This window comes from Sardina pilchardus, chromosome 14, assembly GCF_963854185.1.
Source record: "Sardina pilchardus chromosome 14, fSarPil1.1, whole genome shotgun sequence".
NCBI lineage: Eukaryota > Metazoa > Chordata > Actinopteri > Clupeiformes > Clupeidae > Sardina > Sardina pilchardus.
Window position 1 is genome coordinate 21,543,873 of NC_085007.1, and position 27,319 is coordinate 21,571,191.

Here is a 27,319-nt window from a genome sequence, read left to right on the forward strand (position 1 = left end):
ACCGGCGACATCTTCCTCAAATTGACTCCAACTACCATAAGACCTAGCGGCATATGAGTACGTAACGCGCTTACCGCACGCTGTTTTGTTCTGTTCTGTTCTCAAGTTCCTCCACACTGCAACATGCAACGCACCGCTCCTCGGTCTACAGTAACGGGACAACTGGCTCCAACGCAGCATATTTGAAGAGGAGAACAAGCTGCGTTCGCTGCGATTTGTTTCATAGCACCGAACCGACAGGAATTCGATTCAATTAAATTGCAGCAAAGTTGAGCATGTCTGTAAGTCCCATCAGCACTATTTTTGTAATCAATTGTTACAGCTCTGTTATTGTGGCTACTTGACGAGCATCTGGCCATATTAATCTGTCAATAGAAATGCGTTTCCTTCCAGAGATTTGCTAAAACGGAACATAAATAGTCTCAGTATCATTATGTAATGCATGCATGGACGTCAACACAGAAACAAGAAGGGAAGCTAATGGTTTGTGGAGGTGACATATTGTTTGAGGCTGTAGCCTGTTGGCAGTATAGCCTAATGCAGGTTGTATAAGATTGAATTATAGTTGGCTAAAACTTGGGGCAATACGCTTTTATGTCGCCTACATCAGTCAGCGCACATAAAGGACCTGCTCAGCCTGTTGAGAATTTGTGATGTGGTTGACTTAATTGTATTTTACATTTTCAAATCGTTTGTTATCTCTTTCGGAAATCTAAGTGGATTGATATGTGCCATGCATTTTGCTGCGAGTCATCATTCAGTTTCAGCTTGGCCTTAAGATCCCATCATTTCACGGTTTTGGCGTAGCTCTCGGGCTGGTAATGAGCTCACCAAAGGCAGTCACCCCAAGGCCACCTCTGAGCTCCCACCCCAGCAAGTTTGAAAGTCAGGCAGAATCACATAATGTGACAGTATTACAGTTGATATAATACACAAGTCCAACTGTCAAATGCAGTCAGTTTCTTATGCCATATACCTACATAACCAATTAAGACTATTTGCATTTGCATTTGCAAAGCAGAGAGGCGTGACCTGTTGAGCCACACAGTACTGTCTGTCTCAATTCTCACATGATGGGGAAAGAATGCTGTCTGTCACGAGAATAGGCGAGCCATTGACATTGCTGATTTCAACAGTTGGAGGAATATCAGGAAATGAATTTCAGGAAGAGCTGAGTGATTGGTCAGTGTCATGATCTTTGACCCTGTGTCCTCAGCTGTAGCCTAAATGCTGTGGAGTACTTCTGTTGGTAATTGGAAATATGAAAAAAATAGGCACTAGATGTCATTAGATAAGAGGAACTGGTTATGTGGTTGGCCCATGGGTATAGGTTTAGAGGGGGGCACTGTTAGTCACCATCAATAGTTTTGAGATGACAAAATTGTCCCCACCAATATTTTAAAAGTCTTTTGTGCTATTCAGACTGTTTCCAACAGTCAGGAGGCCAGTAAAAGAAAGATTGGCTGAAACCGAAGGGGGTTATCTGACACCCAAAACACTGTCAAAGCATAGCCTACTTCACTTTGTGGTGGCACTGCCAGACAAACAAGCAGGTGTGTCGGGTAGGCTGCGTGATCAATAGGCCCATTCGAGATGAACTGCGGCTGACTTAGGCCGACTTCCTATGTCAACGTAAGTTTGAGATTAGCCGGGAGGAGCTAGAATAGACGGCAGCTTGTTCCAAACAGACCAGCTGCAGTTTGCCTGATGTGACTGGCAAAAGACATTGCAGAATTTTGTGTGCAGTAAATACTGTATAACTTTCATTCTTACTCATTAAAATGAGTGTGATGACTGACGAAATGAATTGCTATGATGTAGTTTGAATAAACTACTGTTGTCATACAGTTAACAGGCCTGCATTGCAGCACCAAACCTACGCCCTTGGGTTGCCCAGCAGCATTGCTTGAAAAGTTTCACTGTATATCACCGTAAAGGAGAATTCCAGCAATTTTTCACAAAGATCTCAGTTTCTCGATCACAGAGTGATGATTTAATGGAAAAAATGGGGGGAAAAAGTCTTTGTCCAAGCCACTTTGTTGCCAATGACAGACCTTGGACTGTGCAGGATAAGGGAGTGCACATATCGAACAGGCAGTTCGAGGAACGTGTGAATTATTTCACTCAATTTGATAAAAGTGTACTTGATTATAGTCAAGAACTGCATCTTCAAGAACATGAACATCTTCAAGATAGATCTATAATGAGGCAGTCTGGCATCTGGAGTTTTGGGTTGGAGTTAAAGTTTGTTTGTGTGGACTAAACACACCTCTTCAGATATAATTGGTCCAGCTAGGGCTTTGCCGTTTTTGTTTATAATGGATTGCAATGAGTGCAAGCGCTCACTGCAAAGGAGGTTGAGTATGAACAGAATAACAACATTGGCTCAGATTGAAAGGGTACACTTTGCATCTGTGATGGTATGCAGCTGGTAATATCACATCCTTAGCCTCAAGTGTAGTAGTTCAACTCATGTCAACTCAGTTCATGCCTCAAGTGTAGTAGTTCAACTTGTCAGTGAAACTGTGCAAACCCCGGAGATCTGACTTTTGTGGAAGATGGCGTCATGTAAAGAAAGAGCAAAAAGGTCATTTCAAAAGTAAATGAAATAGAAATACATGTCTTTTGTAATTCCAAACCCTCAATTTGAACCTTGAAATGGCTCACTTCAAAGGGGTAATAGGCGTGTAAACCTGTATTTGTGAATACTGCTGTCTAATTGCTGAAATGACCGTCACTGACTCTGCCTCTCTTCTTTGTTCTACTTCTGACAGATGCACTTTGAGGCCTCAAGCAGCGTCACGCTGCTGTTTGACTTCTGGGATGTGCATGGACCTGCAGGTACACAGCATGCTATTAAGGCTTGTCCAAAAACACCACTCACCTAGAGACTTCATCCTAGAATCGTACATCACAGACAGAGGCACCACATAACGGCCCCTGACTAGTATTTAACAACAGAGTGTAATGTGTGAGTGTCTACTCTACATGTACTGTATGCTAACACAGACAAGTTAATCACCACGTTTAACACTCATTTGTTTTGTTACCAGGCACTGTTTTTTTCCTAAGAGGCTTACTTAACATAGACTTAGCTTTCCATATGCAGTTATTTGGTTCAAAGAAACCATTGCTATATTGATCCAAACAGGCATCAGTTTGATCCTTTCCAAACAGACATATAGAGCTAATTTAGATCCATTAACAGGTCTGTCTGGGTTCACCCAGCCTAGATCCAACATGTTAATGTTCAAGTGTTTGGAATATTTGAAACGCATTGTAATTTTAGCCCCCTCTCTATCAATTACATCTTGTGAGATTTTTCATTTACCGTATTCAGATTTAGCGCTTAACATTAACTACTGTAGGGCATTGTTCCTTGTTTTCAGGGCGTAGAACTAACTTTACAGAGCCTTGTTTGCCACTCCTGTAGGACAGTGATCCCACAGATTACATGGGCTTAATCTTACTTGTGTGAGTGGTTTGTCTGAAGCTGTCTAAACCTGCATATTGTTGCAACTTGGATGGATGATGATGTGGGATTTCCTGCGGAAAACAGGAAAATGTCAATGTGTCTTTTGCACAGTTAGCACAAAACAGGGCCAACCAGTTTTATATGGTTATCTCACAGACTGTGCTGCGAGCAAGCTACTCTTCATGTTTATGGTAACTACATCAGCTGAACTGAATCCTGATTACATTGTGTGTAGGCCAACAAATACTCGCTGGCTTGTTCTGATCTGTTCCAACATGCATGGCATCACGCTGAAACCACTGAGGACGTTGCCGTCATGCTTTGCCAGCATGTTGGTAGAGTTTACAGAGACAGTAGAACATGTGGTGCACGTGTGCCACTTTCCATTTGGTCACCAACAGCAATTAGAGAGCCTCCTGTGTCTTGGGTTAGTAATGCGCAAATGATTTCAAAATCTTAGCAGAACTAAAGACTAAAGTCTATCTATCTATCTATCTATCTATCTATCTAATCCTGGGGTAGACGGCAAATTAGCAGATTTCCCAAAAAGTTGCTGCGTTCCTTAAAGAAAGGTATTTTTGGTGTGCTTGGAAATTAATTTCTCCATTTCTTGGATATTTCATATGATATGGTTGGCCCATGAACCCTCAGTTGAGCTAGCTTGGAATATTTGCCTGCCTGCATCTCTTTGAGGGTTCTGTCTTAGCTCATCCTCTGGTCACATTCTCCTCTCCACCCTTGTAGGGATGGTGCTGTCCGTCTTTGTGGTGCTGCTGCTCACCGTCTTCTACGAGCTGCTCAAGGTGTGGAAGGTGGGGTTGAGCCAGCGCTGTGAGACCCCTGGTCCCCCTCCGTTCCCTGCACCTTACTCGCCCACGGAGGGCAGCTGTTTCTCCCCTCAGCCGGCCTGCCTCTCCCCCCGGCTGGAGAGCCACGAGAGCAGCGCCGCTCTGGCCAGCAGCCCCTCGGAGTCCTCCCTCAACCCTGCCGACGGCGCCAACGCTCCTGCTGCCAGCTCCAGTTTGAACAGGTAGGATGGACAACAGGCTCTGCTTGGCATACTTCCTGATCTTCAGAAAGATCATTTCTATTGGGTCTTGAAGGATCTGATATAATGGATATCGATTGGATCCTATAGCAATGTGAAAAAGTAAAATGTTTTAGTGAGTTTTATTTGCATTGCTACACTCAGAAGTATTTCACTTCATTTGTAGTGGGACATTTTCATAAATGTAAAACTTATCTAACCACAGCATGGTAAGAAGATAAGTCCGAAATGCTTGAACCTCACAAACATTGTGTGAATGAATGAGCGAGTTAAAACAGCAGTAGCCGAGTAAGAAGAGTGTGCTCTCCTCAATCTCTGTACTGTACAGTATGTGATCACTGCTCTAACCCATGTGGCTTGGCCTGCATTACACTGTCATATCTCTCTGGGCGCTGATCTCTCCTCTCTCCTCTCCCCCACAGCTGGCTCCAGCACGGGCTTCAGACGCTCCTCCACATCATGCAGGTCACCCTGGGCTACATGCTAATGCTCTGCGTCATGTCCTACAACGTCTGGATCTTCCTGGGGGTCATCGTGGGCTCAGTCCTTGGCTACTTCCTGGCCTTCCCGCTGCTGATTAAAGTGGAATAAAGACCAGGCGAGGAGACTCTGAGCACTGGATGAAGGACACTTAGAGAAGAGTATCTCTGATTCTCTTGTGTTAAGACACTGTAAAAAAGGAAGACCCCCGTGTTGACTGTTTGCTGTTGGGTCAAGAGTACTGTTCAACGTGAAGAGAAGGCGTGTTGATGCATGTCGTCACATACTTTGGTGGCACTGAGGTTAATGTGGATTTGAGACAGAGAGGTCTAAGGTTACTCTGCTCTGAGGTGTTTTGGCTTTTGAATTATTCCTGACATGTTTTTTTTTTTTTTTAATTGAACACTATAGAAAAAGGTGTTTCAAAGGCGCAATACCTTTTCTGCGGAACCTCATTTTATCCAAAAACATCTCATGTACGTAATCACATCTTGTAGAAGTGAAGTGTATGATGCTGCCTATGTCTTGGTTTAAAAGGATTTAATGGCCTGTACTGAAAGTATACAGCTCTGTTTGTATGGCTGTGAAGGGGTTTTCTTATTACAGGAGGGCTAGCTTGTGACTTGGATGTTGCAATGCTGTAAACTTGGGTCCTTTGTCTGCTCTGTGAAATACTGTATGTACGTGGGTGGGGAACAGCTAAATGCACTAGTCCTCAGAATTGAATGGAGAACGAAAAGTGGAAAGACAAACACACCACGTGGCCTTAGTTAATTAATCACCAGCACCAAGTTTAAACGTTTGAATCTGCCAACAATCAGCAGGTTTACATCTTGTGACTTTGAAAGGTACTGACAGATTTGTTTCTAATTCCAACTGGTTGTAATGTAGTTGTACTTTATCTGGCTAGTTTTGACTTTTAGCCTAAATAACCAAGTGGGAATAGAACACAGCCTATTATGTAACCCTTGTAAGTAAGTCTTCAGTGCTCTTTCAAACTCATTTAGTAAGACTTATAAAGTCTCCCTAACTTTGATCCTAAACATGAAGTAAACTGATAAGCATTGTATTTGATGACCACTACTGTCACTGCCCTGACACTCATGGACATATTTGATGACAGCTGTTATCATTGGGTGTCACAGGATTGTGTTTTTTTTAGTTTGTTTTGTGGTTTGCTATCATTAAACTGAAATGACTAGTTGGGAGTTTGTCCCCCTCTCATATTTGATTGGCATTCATTTTCCATGTCTCTTGGATGGCCATACAGTACATTTAGGTATTTAATGAGATCTGTTCATTTGCCTACTTTGAATTCCGTAAAGTAATCAGAGGGTGTATAATTTGAGTCATTTAGTAGTCACCTTTCATTTAATTAAAGAAGACAATGAATAGACAAACAGTAAAAGCATTCATATTTAATTACTCACTTTCTGGCATATTTGATACAAGAGCCAAAAGGGATAGCAACAGATGTAATGCAACTGCTTAGAGTTGTAGTAATAAATAAGGACAGAAATGATCAATCTGACATTCCTCTCTACTGCTCCTGACATCCTGTTTACAGAAACAGTTCCGCAAATTCATTTGCACTTAAGCTGAGGACCATTCTGCACCAATTGGCAGTCCTCGTGAAAACCAGTCAATCTGACCACAAAAGTGGCACTTGACATGTACCAGACCAAAACATCCAAACAATCTGTAAAATGCATAAGGAGTCAGTCATTCTGCTACGAGCATCATGCATAAGTTACAACCAAAGCCCATAGAACATTCCAGAGCACCGTTACGCTCTCCCTAAAGGGCTGTAGCAGTTTGCCAGGGCTCTTCACCTACAGTACTACAGCCCGACTGAAAGATATGCAAAGGTGGGTTGCAAGTGTGGGTATATAGATTAGACAAGCTCCTCTACTCCTGCACCAAGCAGGTGTTGGAGGGAAGTTGTGATATCAGAGGCGGGTGACCTCAGCGTGCCACGGCTTATTTACACAACCAACGGCACCTGCCACATCTGTGTGTGTGTGTGTGTGTGTGTGTGTGTGTGTGCAGCTCAACTGTATGCATGCCACTTTCTCACATTCTTTCTCTTGCCTGCACACATTTTTGCCTAAGACTTACAAGGCCACTGAGGGAAAAGAAACGATAAGTGCTCTATCAGTAAACATTATCAGGTTCTGTGAGTCTGGTGTATGGGCATCACGTGAGTTGACATGCTGGAACAGTGAGTAAGATAGAAATTGGTAACAAATCCAAAACCCAATGTACTGTATGAAATCATTGATAATTAAGTATGCTAATTAAAGTTTGGTCCTCTGGAAACTAAGATCTAAGAACTGTGAATAGCAGAGGTAAATTATAGCTGAAATGGAAGCAAACACATTATAAATAATACAAATAATAATATGATAAAAATATGTAACAAAAGAGGAGCTCTCATGTCCTTAGTACAGAGCACATCAACAAATGTAATGTTTTCATAGCTACTGTAAGGTAAACAAAAACAAACTGCTAATGTAATTTTCTGGAATCACCTTTACACACAAAAACACGCGCAGTAACAAACACTAAAGCCTTTTATAGGCATTTTGTCAAATTGTCAGAATAATTTCTCTGGGAAGAACACAAATCTCCAACAAATAATTTAAGAGTGGCCACCCTCTTGATGTAACACCTGCAATCATCAGGACTACCATTTCCCTGGAACAGGACTACTATACACCGGACCAACCCTCACACCAGTGACTGGTTATGCTATATGCTAAGGCAGAAACATTCTCAGTGAATGGACCTTACTCTACATTTACAATACATTCAGTGACTAGACAAAGTAAGAGCAGGTGACAGTGATAGAAATTGGAGTTTGTAGTGAAACTGAAGTGTTAAGACGATGATAGTTTTCTCAGTGATCTGCATTAGATATTAATGTCAGTTGGGTACCACCTGTATACTGTGGTGGTACAAAAAGAATAATAAATATCTTATATATATTTCAAATAAGCCGGAAAATTAAAATATAAAATACATTTTAAGCAAGGAAATATCAGAAAACCAAAAACATCTATCGTTGCAGGTTAAAACAGAAAAGGAAATTGAAAGGTAAAGAGATAAAAAATAAAAAAGAAGAAGGAAACATAAAATCTTTTGCTGCTGAGAAATGTGGGCAATTCCCAGGTCAACTTTGTCAATTTAAAACAAAAGAAAAAGGTAGTGAAACAATTTTTTTCAAAAATTTCAAGAATAAGATATGTCCACATCCATCCTTTGTGCTTTTGTGACATCACAGAAGAACGTCTGTTGTGTGCTCGCCATTTTGTAACGCTTCACTGGGGGAGGCCTCTGGCACCTGTTGCTGCCCGACCTCCAGGACGACCTCCTTAGGGTCGATGGCGCTCGCTTTAACCACCTCGCCCACTGACAGGCTCTCCTCTTTCTCACGCTGCTCTTCCTCTTCCTCGAGCGCCTCGTTGGTTGGCGACTGGAAGCCGCTGTCGTCGTGACGTGGGCTGGAATTCGAGTCGGAGTCGACGGCGACGGCAGCGGCGTCGATCTCTGCCGGTAGCTCAGCGTCTTGGTCCTCCTGCGTCTCCTGCATCACCTGCGACGCCGCGGCCACCTCGCTCTCCTGCGAGCTGGCTGCTGGGGTCTGTACTTCCTGTTCTTCTTCCTGTTCCTGACCGGAGACGACCGCCTCTTTAGCATCCTCTTCTGCTGTTGTTGTGGCTACACTCTCCTCCTCCTCCTCCTCTTCTTCCTCTTTCTCCTCCTCTACCTCCTCCAAAGACTCAACTCCATTAGACAGGACGGGTTCCTCTGGTTCTTCGGTGTTCTCAACCGAACCCACCATCTCCACCACTGGGTTGATGAGCGTGCGGATCTCCTGGATACTGTCAGGGGAGTCCGGTTCTGGCTCGCAGAATGGCATGGTGGCCTCCATAAGGCCAGAGGCGGCGGTGGTGGTGGTGGTCGTGGGGGACGAGGGCACGTCAGGAGACTCCGACTCCACATCCTCCATCATGGCCTCGTTCTCCTCCGGGATGCCCTCCACGCCGGGCACCTCCATGCAGGACTCGTAGGGCAGCGGCATGCCATCCAGCTGGATCATGGAGACCACCTGGCGGCGCTTCCTGCCGCTGCCCCCTTGCCCCGCGTCCCTGATCATCACCGAGGAGCCGTCCTGATCGTCCTCCTCGCCGCCGTACTCCTGGCTCCAGTCCACCGGGTTCTCCCCCAGCAGGTGCAGGTTGGGGTCACTGTTGGTCATGATGATGCTGTCTCTGTACAGGTTGTGTCTCCTCTGGACGGCTGCCTCCTTCACGGCTGTGGTCGGACAATAAGAAAGGTTTAGTTAATGTGTAATATGCACAATCTCATGAGTAATGGTCATTCATGGCCTAGTCATCATCCGTGACTTCATGACCATTCATGATTCACTTGCATGCAATGATTAAAATAGGCAATAAAAACTCCCTCAGCTCAAAAGTGACACAAATATTTCCAGTGGGGTATACAGATACAGTATGTCCATGGATGAGCTCTGATGCAAATCATTCTGGAAAATATCAACCAACCACTAACTTTATACATCTCATGTGTGCTGTAAAGTATTAACTCCTAAACACTATGAACTACAAGCCAGGCATTGTGCCATCACCAGAAGACTAAGCTATTGGCAACTTAGTTGGTTAGCAATGTGAAAATGTATTGCAACCAACAAAGTTGCTAACTCATCATAGCTTAGTTAGCAACTATAGTTTTGGGAAACGCAAAACAGAACAGTTTATTCTTAAGAACACTTTACACTGAACTGATTAATTTTAGTCATATAAATGGACATAATCTCTCCTCAATAATACTTGAGCAGAGTAAGATAGGATAGCAGCAGATGACATATAGGGACAGTGCAGGCCTACCCATCATGATGTCCTTGGTGACAGACTGCAGTACCACCTCCTCAAACACATTCTCTACCAGGATGAAGCGAGAGAAGTCCGCGAAGATGAGCTCCTGAAACCGCGGCAGATCCTGGGGGTGAGACAGACACACACGGTCACTGACCCAGGCTGGGATATGGACCCTCGAGTGCTTCATCAAGTGCTAAAAGCAAAACCTCATCCACAGTCAATCCTGGTACAGCAAGTATTCCAACATTCACTAGCCCTAACTACACATCTGCATATAATGCAATATAATAATATCTGTAATCACAATCGTCAACATAGCAGCTGGGTAGACGACAGTAGACAAGTTTGAGACTGAGAGGGAGTGTTCAACTGACAGCTTGAAACTTTAACCCATAATTGCAGTCTAGTCAGACAAGCGGAAACATTCCTGCATTTTAAACAGCAGCAGCTAATGACAGCACTTATACAGTGGCTCAGGAGGTAGGGGGAGTCGTCAAGCAACTGCAAGGTTGCTGGCCCGAGTCCCACTCCTGACCTCCTGACCCTGTTAAAGTGTCCTAGAGAGCAAGACACGTTGGGCTCTTCTCAACCCTCTCTCCTAGGTCCTCAATCCTCGGTCCTCCGGCTCGTTTCCACTGATCTATAAAGAATGATGGGGCGGCAACAATGGGATAGTCTATCCAGTGTTATTTATAGATCAGTGGGAACGCGCCGGAGCACCGAGGATTTGGAACGAGGAGAGACATTGAGAAGAGCCTTTAACCCCAGTGCTCCCGATGAGCAGGTTGGCACCTTGCATGGCAGCCTCCGCCATTGGTGTGTGAATGGATGAATGTGAGGCATGACAATGTAAAGCACTTTGGATCGAGGAGTCAAAAAAAGCGCAATATACTGTAAATGCAGTTCATTCACCATTTACCAACCAAAACTGGAACTAAACAGTGTACTCATACAGGACACTTTACACCACTGTACTGAACACATGGACTGTCAAGAGCTATAAAAGTCACGAGACGTAAGATTAGGTCCTACACTCTTTATGTGCCCATGGTCACATTATGATTTGAATATCAAATCATTATCTCAAACTGCAGGCCTGCCTTGTATGGTAAGTGCACTACTATACCACAGTCATTATGGACTATGACCTGAGTGTTTGAGAAATTCAAAAAAATCATATCTATGTCAAACAGTACCTGCCCTAACAAAAATTCATCCAAAAATGTTATAGTGACCAGCCTGCCTGTGCCCACAACTGAACACAAACAATGTCTTTTAAAACAGAAATATCAACCCCATCAACACCTTTCCCTTGCACAGAAATTAAGGTTATGTGTGTGTGCGTGTGTGTCTGTGTGCTTGAGGGGTGGGGGTGGGGGTTACACTTACATTGGCAAAGGATGGAGCAAGCTGCTTGAGCATGTATGGAATGATGATCTGCAGCAGTGCCTCCCTGAAGAACTTCTTGCGCACACTGCTACTGTCGTAGTCATATTTCTACAGGGAGGACGCAAACGCCACACAGAATATCAAACGACAACAATCCAACTGCAGGCACACCATTTCTCACTTAGGTTATGATCAATATTTTACATGCTGGTCTGCCTCTGGGGCTTCTTCTACAAGATCAAATGTTTGACATTCACTGGAGTCACATTGGGTTTTTTGTCATAAATGCACGCAATGGTGTGTGTAGAATTAATGCATGTGCATATACAGTATACAGTACCCTCCAGAATTATTGGCACCCTTGGTAAAAGTTGACTAAAAATAGGTATACAAAATAATCTTTAGGTGATTTATTGTACTCCCACAATGAAAACAATGAGGAAAAATATACCCTGCAAGGCAAGCAAATTTATTCTGAGAAAAAGGAAAATCTCATAAAGAAATAAATATTTTTAACAAAAACAGCTTGCTCACAATTATTGGCACCCCTGAAACATATTATGTACAACATTTAACAGGAGCATTTTCCTATGTAAATGCAACGTTTTAAAGTAAATCAGAGTGTCTGTGAACTTTCAGAAGTAGTTCATGACGTTCTTTTTCACTATGGTATGAAAATAAAGTCACTCAGAGGCTAAATCCTCTAGTCATTTTTCAACATTGGAGAGACAAGAGAATACACTAAATTGAAATAAAAGGAAATTGTGTTGACATTTGAAAGTAAGAGAATGTCTATGGAAACTAGGTATTTTGTTGAAAATGCCTATATTTCCAGTTAAAATGATGACTAAAAGGTTCTAATCATCTGGAAATGTGGCAAACATGCTTGGACAAAGACCCATGGCTATTTTGCTCCCACGCACAGTATGGAGGATGGTATGATAGGCAAAAAAATCCATAAGAACCACTGTTGAGAGTTACAGACAAAGCTATCATCTTGGGGTCACCAAGTCCCCCCCAAAAATCTTCAAAAGTGACCTCACTGCTAATAGATTATTTAGACAGCATGTCAGGTTAAAGCCAGTAGAGTCATTTAATGAACAATGTAAATGGCAGGAGTTACTGAATGGTACCATGACATGTCTGGGAGTGTGGTCTATTGTCAGATGAAAATAAAATTATGCTCTTTTGCTAAAAACACTTAAGGTGTCTTTGGCGTACATAGAAGAATGACTATACTAAAACTAACCCCATGCCTAATCAGAATTATGGTGGAGGGGCTGTGCTATTGTGGGGCTGTTTTAATTCCCAAAGGCCTTGGGAACCTAATTAAGGTGCATGGCATCATGAACACCAAGAAAAACCTGAACATTTTCAAAGGAAATCAAACAATCTCTGCCAAGGCCCTAAAAGTTGGTCATGATTGGATCATTCATCAGGTCAATGAACCAAAACAAATGCACAGATCAAAACAAATATGGTTTACTGAACACAAAATCAAGCTTCAGACATTGCCATAGCAGTCCCCTGATCTAAACTTCATAGAAAAACAGTGGGATGAGTCAACGAGAAGAATGCACAAGTGTGGACCTAGCAATCTGGACGATCTGGGGAGGTTTTGTAAAGATGAATGGTCTTAAATCCCTTACTTTGTATTCTCAATCTTTATGGGGTGTCAGAGAAGAATATTACATGCGGTTTTATTGACAAAGGGAGGTTTAAGAAGGTATTACAAGTAGGGGTGCCAATAATTGTGAGTGACGTGTTTTTATTAAAAACATTTATTTCTTTATGAGATTTTCCTTTTTCTCAGAATAAATTTGCTTCCCTTGCAGGGTGTATTTTTCCTCATTGTTTTCATTGTGGGAGTACAATAAATCACCTAAAGATTATTTTTTAGACCTATTTTTAGTCAACTTTTACCAAGGGTGCCAATAATTCTGGAGGGTACTGTATGTGTTTGTGGACCTGTTGTGTGTGTGTGTGTGTGTGTGTGTGTGTGTGTGTGTGTGTGTGAGTGTGTGTGTGTGTGTGTGTGTGTGTGTGTGTGCGTGCGTGTGTGTGTGTGTGCATGTGTGTGCGTGTGTGTGTGTGTGTATTTGTACCTTTAACACTCTGTCCTGGCAGCCTTGAATGGCTTTACACAGGTCGTCGCCTTCCTGGGACCCCAGAGCCTGATGGAACAGCTGCTCAAAGGTGTACACGGCATTATCCATCTCCTGGAGGAGAGAACGAGACAAACCACTGTGTTATCATTGAATCTGAGCCTTAATTCATCAGTGGAGCTGAGACAAGGCAGAGTACGACACAGACTGGCATGGCACTGCCATAATGGCAGCCTTTCACAGACATTTTTCACTTGCAATTCCCACTTTTTCCACTGGGTGTCAGCACTACCTTAACAGTGCGTAGAGTAGACAATCTGTATCATGGACAAAGCCTCAGCTCTCAGCTGAGTGCAATCCTTCGGCAGAGGTTGCATACAGAACATCATCATCATCATCATCACCATCATCACCATCATCATCATCATCATCATCCTAATCTATCCCAGTGGGATGGAATAACATCACACAGTTGCAGACACCCAGGCTTTGCTAAACACCACGTACAGTAGGATAACTGTTTCTCAATGTTGGCTCCACACTGTGCTGTTCAGTCTTATGAGCATCACGGATTACAGCCAAAGAACTCAAGGTAGCCGATTCAGCAACACAGAGAGATGGATAGAGGGGACGGATAGATGAATGGATAAACAGAGGGATGGATGGTTAGAGTGAATTCAAGGATGGATGGAGAGATGGATAGATGGACAAAGTGAACTGATGGAGAGTAGAGATAGATGGATAGACAGAGGTATGGATGATGGATTGATGGATGGATAGATGGATAGAGGGAACTGATGGATGGATGAATGGATGGATGGGTGGACAGAGTTATGTATGGAGTGAACTGATCAACAGAGGGAGAGATGGAAGGATGGATGGATGTATAGGATGAACGGATGGATGGAGGATGGACAGACGGACTGACCTGTCTCATGAGGATCTGGGCCCGGTGGATGAACACGGAGGGGCTGGAGAAGTCGAAGCGCTGCTGCAGGCCGTCCAGACTCAGCTGCTCCACCTTCTCATAGCAGCTGCGCATCTTCACCGGGTGGAAGGCCAGCATGGACAACTTCTCCATGTGCTAAATACACACACACACACACACACACACAACCACACACACACACAACCACACATACATTAGCCTACATACACATACAGTAATCTCCCGTGTATTAGCCGCATTGTGTATAAGCCGCAGGGCTGTGTTTTATGCAAGTTAAAAGAAATAAGATCATATTAATACCATGTTAACTGTCCCCTTGTATCAACCTCATATCGGAAGAAATTTAGCAAAATCAATGCATAAGCCACGGCTAACAGTCAGGAAATGACGGTATACAAGCAGTATTAACACACAAAAAAAAAAAAAAAAATAAAAATGTAAATAAAAATCCTCTCATATACGCAAAAAAACAATTAGCCAAATGGATTCTAAATATTTCAAATGGCCACCAGAAAATCAAAACCTAGATACGTGTTGGAAAACCTAAGGAAGCACATCAGTGTACCGATGGTGTTAAGAAGACTAAATTGCAGAGGAAGCAGCAAGCATGACCCTAATATTGCTCCACCGAGCAACCCAGTCGCCTTGAGCCCTGGCCGGCGCTGAGTGGGTCAGACCAGGTCAAATGTGGGGAGAGGTGCTGGCACAGGGGCTGGACCGGGCCGAACCGAAATGTGAGTTATCCCCCGCAGGCTCAGCGGTCAGTTAGGGGTGATGGATCGCCAGTGCGCAGGGCCGGCCGATGTCCAGCTTGCTGATCGATGAGGGCTGTTTTCGGGCTAGACCAGCAGGGAGAGCTGCCAGCTGTAGTGTGCCTGTGCGGACTCAGACTACCGCACGGCCCCCTGGGATCAATACTGGCTACAAAGCATCTGAAGAACTCGGCATGCACAGAGTGGAGAGGCGGGGACTTCTGCCTCAGTACAACCTTTTACTGCTTGACAGTCTAGGACAGGGGCTCTGACCTTTTTTCCCGCCCGAGAACTACTTTAACAAAATGGACATGGCCGAGAGCTTTAATGTTAGAGGTAGCATGCCAGGTATTCACACAGCTGATCTCCACCAGAAACCGCTGAATAAGATTGGCATGCTTTTTAACGGCTCCTTTCAACTAATTTACCATCTCACTTTGTAGACCGTGAATTTGATTTGTTGTATTCATTTGTTTCCCAAGTGACTTGGTTATCAGGTTGATGAACATCTTCCTCAAACCTTTTGGAAAGCTACTAAGAAACGGTCGGGAGCTACTGGTAGCTTGTGAGCTACCTTTTGGAGACCACTGGTCTAGGATTAACACTGGATAATATCCTATATCAGATGACTGCCATAGGGATATGGGATTAGTGTACTGAGATGTGCTGTATGCATACATTCGCCTCAGCCATTTAATACTCTCAAAGAGCAGAAAAGGTCAAATATGAGACTTCTAGTCAAAGTCATTGGTCCTTTCATGTACAAAGCACCAATCCACACAGCGGTCTGTACTGGTGGGGGTGTCAGTCCTACTTATCATCCTTTCCTAATTCCTACAGTACAATACTTTGGTCCTGACATACACACTGACACAAGAGCAAGGGATGACAAAACAGACAGAGCAACACACACACTTTGACACACACACAAGAATACTGTACTCTCAGAGACTTCATCACCTGGCTCATCATAGAAAAAACAAAACTGTTCTCGGTCATTTCAACCCCCCTACTACAACCATCCCTGTCCACCCAGGGCCATAACACGCCATAACACCCTATGTCCTGACTCCAAGTCGTGTTGTGGTAAGTACAATTCAATGCAAGCAGACAGAGGCAGGTTCAAAGATTGAAAACATGGTAAGACATTTATTGGTTAACAACAGATTCAAATCTACGAGCTCGGAGACCCAGCATAGCTGGGCGATGGCCGACTGAGCCTGGCGAGGTTCGTGTTCTCTCTGCATTTAAGCCGTCGCCCCCTCTCTTTATTGGGTTAAGACGAAAGCACTCATCATCAAGTGATCAAAAAGGTCACAAGGGCAGTTGGTTGACAAGGTATGGCGTGATCAAAGGCTGGTGGTCATAGACCTCTGAAGTTCCCCTACAAAAAGGATCCAAAGCTGCCATCTTTACCCATATAAGGAGATCCGGGTAATAATTGAAGCTAACTGCCTATGGCAAGTTGCATTGTAAGTTAGCTCTGGGGTAGCAAAGATCAAAGTGTGCCGTCTTCACCTATCGAAGATCACAGTATCCACTCAAAGGCAGAGGACAAAACTTTGTAGTGCAAAACGTCTGCATTTCCAATTTCTTCGTCCCCGCAAGAGTTTAACAGGTGCAATAATTCAAAATCCCCATGTTATTTTCCCATAGGAAAAAATCTCAAGATACCGGATCTCAATATTTGGGCAAAGATGGCGAACTTCAGAGGTCTATGACTAAAGCAAATTATGAAATATTTCTAATATTGTTCTCACCTCGGCAAGCTTGTCACCTTGTCAGAGACTTCATCACTTGGCTCATCAAAGAAAAAACAAGACTATTCTCGGTAACTTCAACCCCCCTGTCACAACCATCCCTGTCCACCCAGTGCCATAACACCCCTACAGTATGTCCTGACTCCGAGTTGCGCGCTCACCTCGGCCAGCTTGTCCTTGCCTCCCTTGTTGAGCGTGTTCTTGCTGACCTCCACCAGCTCGCGGAAGAAGACGTCGCGCACCTCGGCGAAGCCACGGCTGGTGGGCTCCATGAGGGCCTCCAGGATGGAGCTGATGTACGGCTGCACGCTGCCCCGCAGAAGCTGCTCCGCTCGGGGCCACACCAGCGCTGTGGGGGGGGGAGGGGGGGGGGGGGGAGACGTCAATAAGTACCAGGATGCACTAGTAAGTAATTAAGTAAGTAGGTAAAATGTATTTATGACATTTAAACACAGCTTTCACTGACCAAAGTGCCGTACAGAGTAAAATAAAGAAATAAGGCAAAAAAGCAGACAGACACAGATCAACAATAACAGCAGGCGAAACAATAACACAATAACAATAACAATAACAACAATAACACAGGTGAAAGTGCAAAGCTTATAAGCTGCAGGACAGTGTTTTATGTCAGTTAAAAGAAACAAAACCATATTAATACCATTATTAACAGTCCCTGTGTATTAACCTCATAGCTGGAGACATTTTGCAAAATTGTATAAGCCGCAGCTAATAGTTGGGAAATTACAGTAAAATCAATCTTTAAAGACTGAACATTAGTCTGAGGAGTCGGCGCTGTATTTTTACTGCACAAGAGGCATAATCAATGGGTATAGTTCAAATGACTCTGTACGCATTCGGATAGTCTTTCAACCAATCAAACCAACAGCCTGGTGGATTAGTTTGTGACTGGTTCCAGCAAACATGGACAGGAAGCAGAAGAGATAAATGTGCAGGTTTCCTGAGCTGCAGGGCGAAATTCAATCTCAATCTCAAACAGTTTACTCAGTCTGAGAATGTACCAGAGGTGCATTCAAATTCACAATCATAGTCGAACGTTTGCAAACGTTGTGAACACATGACAGTTTGAGGAAGTAGTTCTCGAACATACTGCAGAGCTGTATGTATTATTCATTTTAATGGTAGACACACAATGGTGAAGCTAAATTTAGCAGGTGTCAACATAGATACACACGATGACACACCTATGAAACACCTATGAAACACCTACATAAACACATTGCTTTGAAATGGTCTCCATAAAACATGAGCCATGCCAATCAAACATAATCAAGAATAATACTGCCAGAGTCACTAGAATGCAGTCAGGCTACTTGATTGGATAGGGAGCTAGACACAAGCGAGAGAGAGAGAGAGAGAGAGAGAGAGAGAGAGAGAGAGAGAAAACAATAAAGAATATTAAGTGTCAGGCCTGGGAGTGCCAGTAGGCTGGCATGAAACCTGAGATCGAAAGCTGAGGTTTTGCACACAATGGAAATCCCTCTTGTGCCAAGTGGCCATTCTCTCTGGTCCACACAGGGGGAAATCACGCACAAACGCCGCTCAGGGGGAAGCCTGAATGGCCCAGAAAAACGCTGATAGCCAGCGAGCCAGGACGAGCTGGTTTCCTTACCACAACAACTCGATACAACCAATATCAATATCTAGAAAGCCAAGCAAGCAGGTTTCCTTTGTAGGGGAAACCCAACACTTCGTGTAGGGGTATCACAATGGCACTGCTGGTTGATAACAATTTAGACTATAGTTATTGCACGCCAGTCTCTCCAGGACCAGTAAATCCACTGTGTCTGATTATTATCATACGTCATAAAGCGTCTTAAAGTGTCTGACCTTCAACATGCCACAGGTGTGTTTGGAATGTGTGAAATGTTTTATGCTGTGTGATTATTGGCCAATGTGTTTATTTCAATATGCATTGGCTTGATTCTTTGAGTGTCCATACTAGATGTCACTCTTCATATGTGAGTAGATGGTTTATTTCTGTATGTGCATATGACATTCATCCAACCCAGGTATTTGAGTATGATATATGATATATTAATGTGTGTGTGTGTGTGTGTGTGTGTGTGTGTGTGTGTGTGTGTGTGTGTGTGTGTGTGTGTGTGTGTGTGTGTGTGTGTGTGTGTGTGTGTGTGTGTGTGTGTGGAACCCTTACAGCGTATCTTGCCGGTGACGTGCTCTTTGGAGGTGATGATCTGGTCCATGTCTGTGCGGAGCGCCGCGTCCAGGCGGGGGCGCTGTGACTCACACACCTGCACCATCGCCTCGTGCTGCGCCCGCGTCTGGGACAACACCTGCTTGTACACTGCGTCTGAGATCTACACACACACACACACACACACACACACACACACACACACACACACACACACAAGCGTGCGCGCGCACACACCCACACCAAATCATTGCATAAGAAAAATGTACAGACCTAAATTTTTTCACGTCACATTGAATCAAAGTGAAGTGTGGCCTTTCAAGCGGTTAAGCATTAGAATAGGTCTACTGGAACACAAAGGACACAAGGACACAAGTAAAGGAGCAGGCTTTTACTCTGTTGCCCCCAAAGCTCAGGCTAGTACCCGACAAGAAGGGTGCTGGATTATTCATCTCCAAACACAGTGTGAACCAGACGAGTGGAGGTCAAAGGAAGGCAGTCCTCACCAGCATCCAGTTCCTCTGCCTCTGTTGCAGTTTGCCCTTGAGCCGGGGACCGATCACAGTCCTCAAGTCAGGGTGCAGGGTCTCCATCACCAGGTTGGCCAGGATCTATACACAAACGCACACGCACATGTACACGCACACGCACATGCACACACACACACACACACACACACACACACAGACGGTAAGCAATTAAAAGAGCTACATCTTTTGAAATGGGAACCCTTTGAGTTGGGACAGAAAAATGTATTACGTTCTGCACAACACAACACAACACTGAGCGCACCCATCCCTAACAACCAATACATTAACAATTGAGGTCGTCAAGTGATGAAGGGGTGATGACATGCAAGGGGTGTGGCACTAGATGGGGCAATGGCGTCTTTTAAAATAGGCAACACAAAGCACCTTTGAAGTTTGAATGCAGGTGTAGGTGTGTATAAATATTGCGTGGACGTTCACATGTGCGTCTGTGTGTGTGAGCAGGGATAGGCAGTATCTATGATACGTCTATTTAAAATACGTATTTCAAATACAAAATAGTAGCTTAAACATATTAAGATTCAGGAAGATGATCCAATGCTGATGAAGATTATCAAGATGAGTAACGTGCAGATTGCTCACACACACACACACACACACACACACACACCACACCCCCTCTGTCACACCAACCTTTCTTGAGAACTTTAACCATCAATTTCATTACGCCGCAGGACAGTGTTTTATGCAAGTTAAAAGAAACAAAATCATACAACACCATAATAACTGTCCCCCTGTATCAACCTCATAACTGCATTTTTGTTTAAAGAAATTTAGCAAAATCAATGTGTAAGCTGCGGCGAATAGTCGGGAAATTACGGTAGAACTTTTATCAGCAAAACACGTGGAACCATTATGTGGTTCTCCTGCAACATTGCTCAAAAAGTTGCCTCACATATCATCAAATCTATGCCCGTTGGTATCAATATAACCCCATTTAGCACACAGCATCCGGTTAGTTAAAAAAAAAAAAACTGAAAGGATCATGATCCAACCCAACAGCTTTACACAGCACAATATTATTCAGGGAATGCATTGGCAATGTCAGATGCCTTTCATTGTCTGTATGTCAGTGTACCATATGAGTTTAAAGCTGTTATTTTAAGGTAATAGAACTGCACTAGGCTGCTTTAAGCCCCATTCTTTGACTCTCAGTAGGTTCAGTTGCTAGTCTGTACCACTTGACAAGTTCACTTATGACTTATGTGAGAACATCTCTGATATGGTAGGCTATGAGTTGTTACAGGCAGGTCAGCATAGTTGATCTGTTGACTGTTTGCAGATTTATGGCATGTCTCATAAGCACAGAAAAGCTGTTGTTGTATGTGAATTAAAGCGTGCGTGTGTGTGTGTGTGTGTGTGTGTGTGTGTGTGTGTGTGTGTGTGTGTGTGTGTGTGTGTGTGTGTGTGTGTGTGTGTAAGTATGGTTAATGGACTGCTAGTGTTGAAACCATGGCTGATGACTAATTAGTTGTGAAACAGAGTCAAGTGAAGAGGGGAATGCCCACCTCCTCTTTCCCAACAGGCTAGATTAACTCTGATCCTCGAGAGCTCACAAGATAGTCATGGCAAACAAGGGAAGGATTTATCAGCATTGGTCAAAACACTCTCAACTACCTTTTTCACTTTCACAACAAACAAACAAACATGTGTGTGTATGTGCATCACTTCAAACAGCCACTGCTAACTTGAAGGAACAACACGCCAACATTTTGGAAAACGAATCCCCCAGATTTAGATAAGATGACACCCTTCTTATCTCTGTGTGTGCAGTGATTCAGTCTGACACACCCACCTAGTGTAGGATAGTTTATTTAGGTGGTTAGAACCAACTAGCCAATTGCTCTCAACAGAACTCCAATATATTCCTATTTACATGTTGTACTAGTATAATTGCAATGTGCACAAATACCACTGTTAAATTTATCTGTTGACAATAAAAAGAAAAGGTATCTTTAGAATGTTCATAGATGCAGGTGTAGACTTAACTAAAACATTTGAGATTTACTGAAATAAATAAATTGGAGGAGATTGTGCAATGGCAGACCAGGAATAGTAATACATGTAATTTAACTAGCTGCCATTTATTACCTGAAGCTCATTAGGGTTTTATAATGAGGTGACAGAATCGCATGCCTACAGACACACACACACGAGCGCACACACACACACACACACACACACACACACACACACACACACACACACACACACACACACACACAAAGCTACAAAGCACAATGTCAGACAACTGAAAGGGTGATGGATTGTTTCCCATATGGTCTTCATCATTACCCTCATACACACTCACAAAGATGGCCACACACTAATGTATTTTTCATCCCTGCTTAAAGTCACCTTAACTTCACTTGCATTACATTAATCTCACCTGAAGAGGCACAAACCTACACACACACACACACACACACACACACACACACACACACACACACACACACACACACACACACACACACACTTCAACATATATACATTCCCTTCCTTACACAAACTCTTGGGTCATGGGCATTTAGGGTGAAGTGTGTGTGATGAATTATGACAGCATGTTAACATACAGACACACGCATGCATACACTTCAAGCACACATTCCAAACACACACATACACTTATAGTTTATAATAGGCATTTAAGGTGAGTCAGGTCCGTGTGTTAAAATGTGTGTGTGTGTGTGTGTGTGTGTGTGTGTGTGTGTGTAAGCTATGACTCCATCTTAAAGTGAGGCATAATATAAACAGCACAGTACTGTGCAGGATGTTTGCCTATTGAAAGCAGCTCTTGAGGTGAACAGAGAGGAGTATTGTGTGGAGGTGAGGGTTAACTACTGCAAAACAAACTAGGCCTGGCTTCAAGTCATTATCACCACTAACTGTCATCAGCAAACATCATTATGCAACACAGAGGCCCTCACATAACTGTGGCCAGTGAAGATCTGCACAAGAACACACACACACACACACACACACACACACACACACACACACACACACACACACACACACACACACACACACACACACACACACACACACCATCTATCATAGACTATAAACATGTAGGCCACCATTAACCCCACATGAACTTAGAGCCCATATAATAACATGCCACAGAATATGTAGAATATGTAGAACATGCAACATGTAATATTGGTCACTATTACTCTGCCATGGTATTCTATTCATGTTAAAGCATTGTGATGATCAGTAATTTTCTCACAATGCCAGTGCAGTTAAAGGATCTCCCTTCTCAACAACACACAGAGCAGCACCCACAAAATAAATCTGTCCCTCGCCCAGTTTCCATGGCAACAGCACGGGGTAGGGGAGCAGCCAGGTGTGCGCTGACAGGGCGCCGAGGCCAGGAAGAAAAACAGGAAGAAAACACACGGCCAACACCTCACAGCCATAACACCAGCGGGGCACGCGCCTCTACAGGGGAGTCCCTCTCAGTGTGTGTGTGTGTGTGTATGAGGGTGTGGGAGAACCTACTCTTCCTGTACCCCTCCCCAGGCTGTCTCAATCAATCAACACAGTGTTTTGCGTGCGCACACACACACACACACACACACACACACACACACTCTCTCTCTCTCTCTCTCTCTCTCTCACACACACACACACACAAACACACACACACACACACACACACTCAACAACAAATCAGAGAGCCCAGTGGCTGATATTATACTGTATACCATACCATACAATTCTAAAATAACTTGATAAAATGTGACTTCAGAAATGAAATCCAGCCAAAAAAAGGGTGTAGAAAAACTAGTATGTTACAGGATCCCATTGTATTTTCATGGGGGGGGGGGGGGCGAAAACACACTTAAACAACCTGCACAGAGATCAGCCCATGTAATGCGGGTCACACCTGTAGTTGTGTGCAAAGGAGCTGCAAGTATGCGGGCACCAGTGAGGGCACAACTTTTTCACTCCACCATCACACAAGCTGGTATAGGACACAAAACCCTCTTAAAGGGATATTTACTTCTGCTTTCACTTCGCGGCCCTCAATCGGCTATAACCGCAATATATAACTTTACGAGGTGGGGTAGTGTATCTGTAGTTCGATGAAATGAGACCATGAACCTCAATGGCTGTCCATAGAGACCTACAGTAGAGCTTCTGGAGTGAGGCCTCCAGGGTGAGATGGTGTCAGATAGTGTCAGATAAAGAGTGCACCTGACAGGACTGCGGGTTGAACAGCAGCCAGTCAAACGATTGAGATCAGGTGCGCTCATGAACCGCTGGAATGCTGCCACACTGGCCTACAGACTTAGAGGGCATATTTCAGTGCACTGCTGTCGGCATGAAGTGAAAGCAATCTCCACACAGACAGACAGACAGACGTCATGCATGTGTGCGCGCGCACACACACACACGCACACACACACACACACACACACACACACACACACACACACACACACACACACACACACATACACACATACACACACACACACACACACACACACACACACACACATTTGCACGCACGCACACACACACACACATACACAAACACAAGCACACGCATGCACACACCCACATTCATACAGGCGCACACTCGTATACACACACACACACAAAAACACACACATGCATGCTCACACACACACAAGCTCTACTCTACTCATCATCAGTTTGAGGTCAGTCAGGTTATTGTCCCCCCCTCTTAGCTCCCAGCTTATGGAGGTTGAGTCACTGTGTGAGAATGTGAATGTGAAAGCACAGAGAGAGAGAGGAAAAGGAGGAGAGGAGGGGAGGAGGGGAGGGGAGGGAAGGGGAGGAGTGGGGCAGATGTAATGACTCATCACCAAAGCCTAATAAGAAAAGGTCAGTCTGACACGAACAATGGACACATACAAACATACACACACACACACACACACACACACACACACACACACACACACACACACACACTAAACACACACACTAAATTGGCAAACACTAATAGCGCAGCCCTTGTCATATTGGATGTCAAACACCCACTCACAAATTCCTTGTCAAAGCATCACATAGCATCAGATTCACACAGCATAAACCTGTGGTACTTGAGACTTTAAGTATCTTACCTAACCCAGGGTGACAGGTAAATGATCACCTGAGTGACAGACAGGCCTCTCCCCCATCTTACTCTATCCCTCACTTCTTCTCTCTCCTTCTCTCCGTCTTACTCTATCCCTCACTCCCCGTCTCTTTCTCTCTTTTCATGCTGTCTATCCATCCTCTCTCTGCTGCAGACTATCCATTTGCATTGCATTCAAATGCAATTCAACTTGTCCATTCTTAACAAACACACACACACACACACACACACACACACACACACACACACACACACACACACACACACACACACACACACACACACACACACACACACTTGCAGGCTGTTTTTGTGCTTTTTTTTGTGCGGCCTGGACTACTTCCCACCTGCCCCAAACACTGGGCCAGTGCAGAGGGAGACAAAGAGAGAATTCAGCGCATTCAGAGGAAACTCCACCCAAAGCAGGCAGAGGAGAAAGAGAGAACGAGAGAAGGAGGGAGGGAAGGAGGGAAGGAGAGAACGTGTAAGGCCAGTAGTCTCATGGGCACACACTCGCTCTCTCTGAGGGAGGCTCTAATGACCGCTCCTACCTGTGTCCACTCCAACATACACACACGCACGTGGACGCATACACAAAGATGCACACAGTCCAGGAGCTAACACTTCAATTCCAAGTGGGTTCTACTGAAATGACTGTGCCACTTCAAGCCAAGGGGAAATAACATGGATAAATGGACTTTTATGGAGGAGTATAAGGAAATGAAACCGAAATATATGGGGATTGCCAAGATACCGTTCCCGTTGCTTGAAGAGTGCTTTTTGTACTGTACATACAGTATATCTGCTTACATTTGCATGTGACAACAAAATCCATTGCTGCTATTAATTAAAAAGACACCACCCGATCCTATTGTGGTAGACTGGTGATATGTTTCGCATTTTTCAACAGAAAAACCCAAAATGTGCTATGATTAATGATGAGTCGAGTCGAGTCGAGTCGAGTCGAGTACCCAGAGTTCCTCTCACCTGAGCGGGCTCGCCACACATCATGTCCCAGGTGCCGTAGTGGCCTTTGGACTGTCTGTAGAGCCTCAGCGCGTCTGTGAAGGCCGGGGTCTGCACTGTGGACTCCTCGGAGAGACCTACATGGGAGGAGACAGAGAGAGAGAGAGAGAGAGAGAGAGAGAGAGAAAGAGAGAGAAACATTAATCAAAAAACAGTCGTGGTCAGAAGTAAATCGAAATGTGATATTGTAATTCAGAGAGCGCTTTAAAAACCCCACTTCTCTCACAAAGAGGAGCATCAGAAACAAATGTCAATGACAAAGCATAGAACATTCCTCAGGCCTACTACTATAGGAGGTGGATAGCGAGGTTCCCTGTACACTGTGGAAGCACTCTGAGAGCCTTGAGAAGTGCTATAGGGCCTCTCTCATTTGTCTTTTTATCTATCCTCCCTTCCCTCCTCGGTCCTCATTACCACTGATCTATAAAGAATGATGGGTCAGCAACAATGAGATAGTCTATCCAGTGTTCTTTATAGATCAGTGGCAACAAGCCTGGTGGACCGAGCATCGAGGAGAGAGGTTGAGAAGGGGCCATAGAAATGCAATGTTTTGTTGATGTGTTGTAGTAAGTCTCATGTAATGTATCATTATTAACACACAATGACTCAGGGTAGTAATATAAGTGCCGTGTTTATTCTAGACAATATCTGTACATGTTTGTGTTTTTCTACACCTTGTGTTGACATTTTGTAAGCACCAAGACCATGGTCACTTCCTGTCCAGTCAAGGAATGCAGGTCTGTTAGTAAGGGTCTCACTCAGACACAGACACACAGACACACTCACACACTGCTGTGCAACAGTTCATAACACTCTGGAAGCGAACAGTGTGACTTTGTAAAGTCACACTGTTCAAAAAAGGAATTTCCAGTTACCATGGTAACTCAAGGCTGCCCAGCCCAGCCACGGAGATCATGAAGTAAAAGGGAGTCTTCATGCACAGGGAACATTAACAACCCCTCATTGAAGATGAGGTAACACAAACCAATGGCCTGGAATAAAGGGAATTCACTACTGGAAAAACCCTCACTGTGTGTAGGAACTAGGAAGGTAAAATTCAATAAAGACTGACCATCCTTTGTTCATCCTTTGGGTGTAGGCCTACGTAATTGGGCATGCACTCAATTTTGAACTGTTTTTAGATATATCAATATATATTACCATTAATATGGTATAGCTATATATGGTAGAATATAAACTTTTAAGCAATAATTTGATTGACTCCCCACAGTGGCATTATCTGCAGTTAGACGTTCCCTGAGACTGTCCCCTTCATTCCTGTCTTCTGTGGCCCGTGGTGACATCTGCTAAACAAGCACCAGGCCACGGCGCGGGTTTGGCAGCAGCTTTAGCGCCTGGAGTGGTTCCTCCCAGAAATAGTCAATGGGAGCACAGGCCTAAGACGCGCAGAAAGGGTCGAATCAGCACGGCTGAGCACACATGAACGGCCCTGGGTGTACGTCGACATGGTGAAGTGCACGCACACACTAACTCACACACACACACACACACACACACACACACACACACACACACACACACACACACACACACACACACACACACACACACACACACACACACACACACACAC

General features: G+C 44.1%; 2 protein-coding genes across 2 annotated transcripts in view; one reads left to right on the plus strand and one right to left on the minus strand.

Annotated features, from left to right (window-relative positions):
* Positions 1-18: 18 nt before the first annotated feature.
* On the plus strand, positions 19-6,211 carry slc31a2 (solute carrier family 31 member 2). Its single transcript, XM_062555081.1, has 4 exons — positions 19-281; positions 2,775-2,841; positions 4,220-4,505; positions 4,946-6,211. The coding sequence occupies exons 1-4, from the start codon at positions 276-278 to the stop codon at positions 5,112-5,114; spliced, it is 528 nt and encodes a 175-aa protein (XP_062411065.1). The 5' UTR covers positions 19-275; the 3' UTR covers positions 5,115-6,211.
* Positions 6,212-6,406: 195 nt separating this feature from the next.
* niban2a (niban apoptosis regulator 2a) overlaps positions 6,407-27,319 on the minus strand; it is a 40,027-nt gene continuing 19,114 nt past the window's right edge. The window contains exons 6-14 of the mRNA XM_062555078.1: positions 25,687-25,802; positions 19,539-19,643; positions 19,033-19,195; positions 17,021-17,208; positions 14,327-14,482; positions 13,399-13,512; positions 11,294-11,401; positions 9,914-10,025; positions 6,407-9,320 (exon numbers count right to left, since the gene is read on the minus strand). Coding sequence (XP_062411062.1) covers positions 8,281-9,320; positions 9,914-10,025; positions 11,294-11,401; positions 13,399-13,512; positions 14,327-14,482; positions 17,021-17,208; positions 19,033-19,195; positions 19,539-19,643; positions 25,687-25,802 — 2,102 coding nt within the window. The 3' untranslated portion in view covers positions 6,407-8,280. The remainder of the gene's footprint in view (positions 9,321-9,913; positions 10,026-11,293; positions 11,402-13,398; positions 13,513-14,326; positions 14,483-17,020; positions 17,209-19,032; positions 19,196-19,538; positions 19,644-25,686; positions 25,803-27,319) is intronic.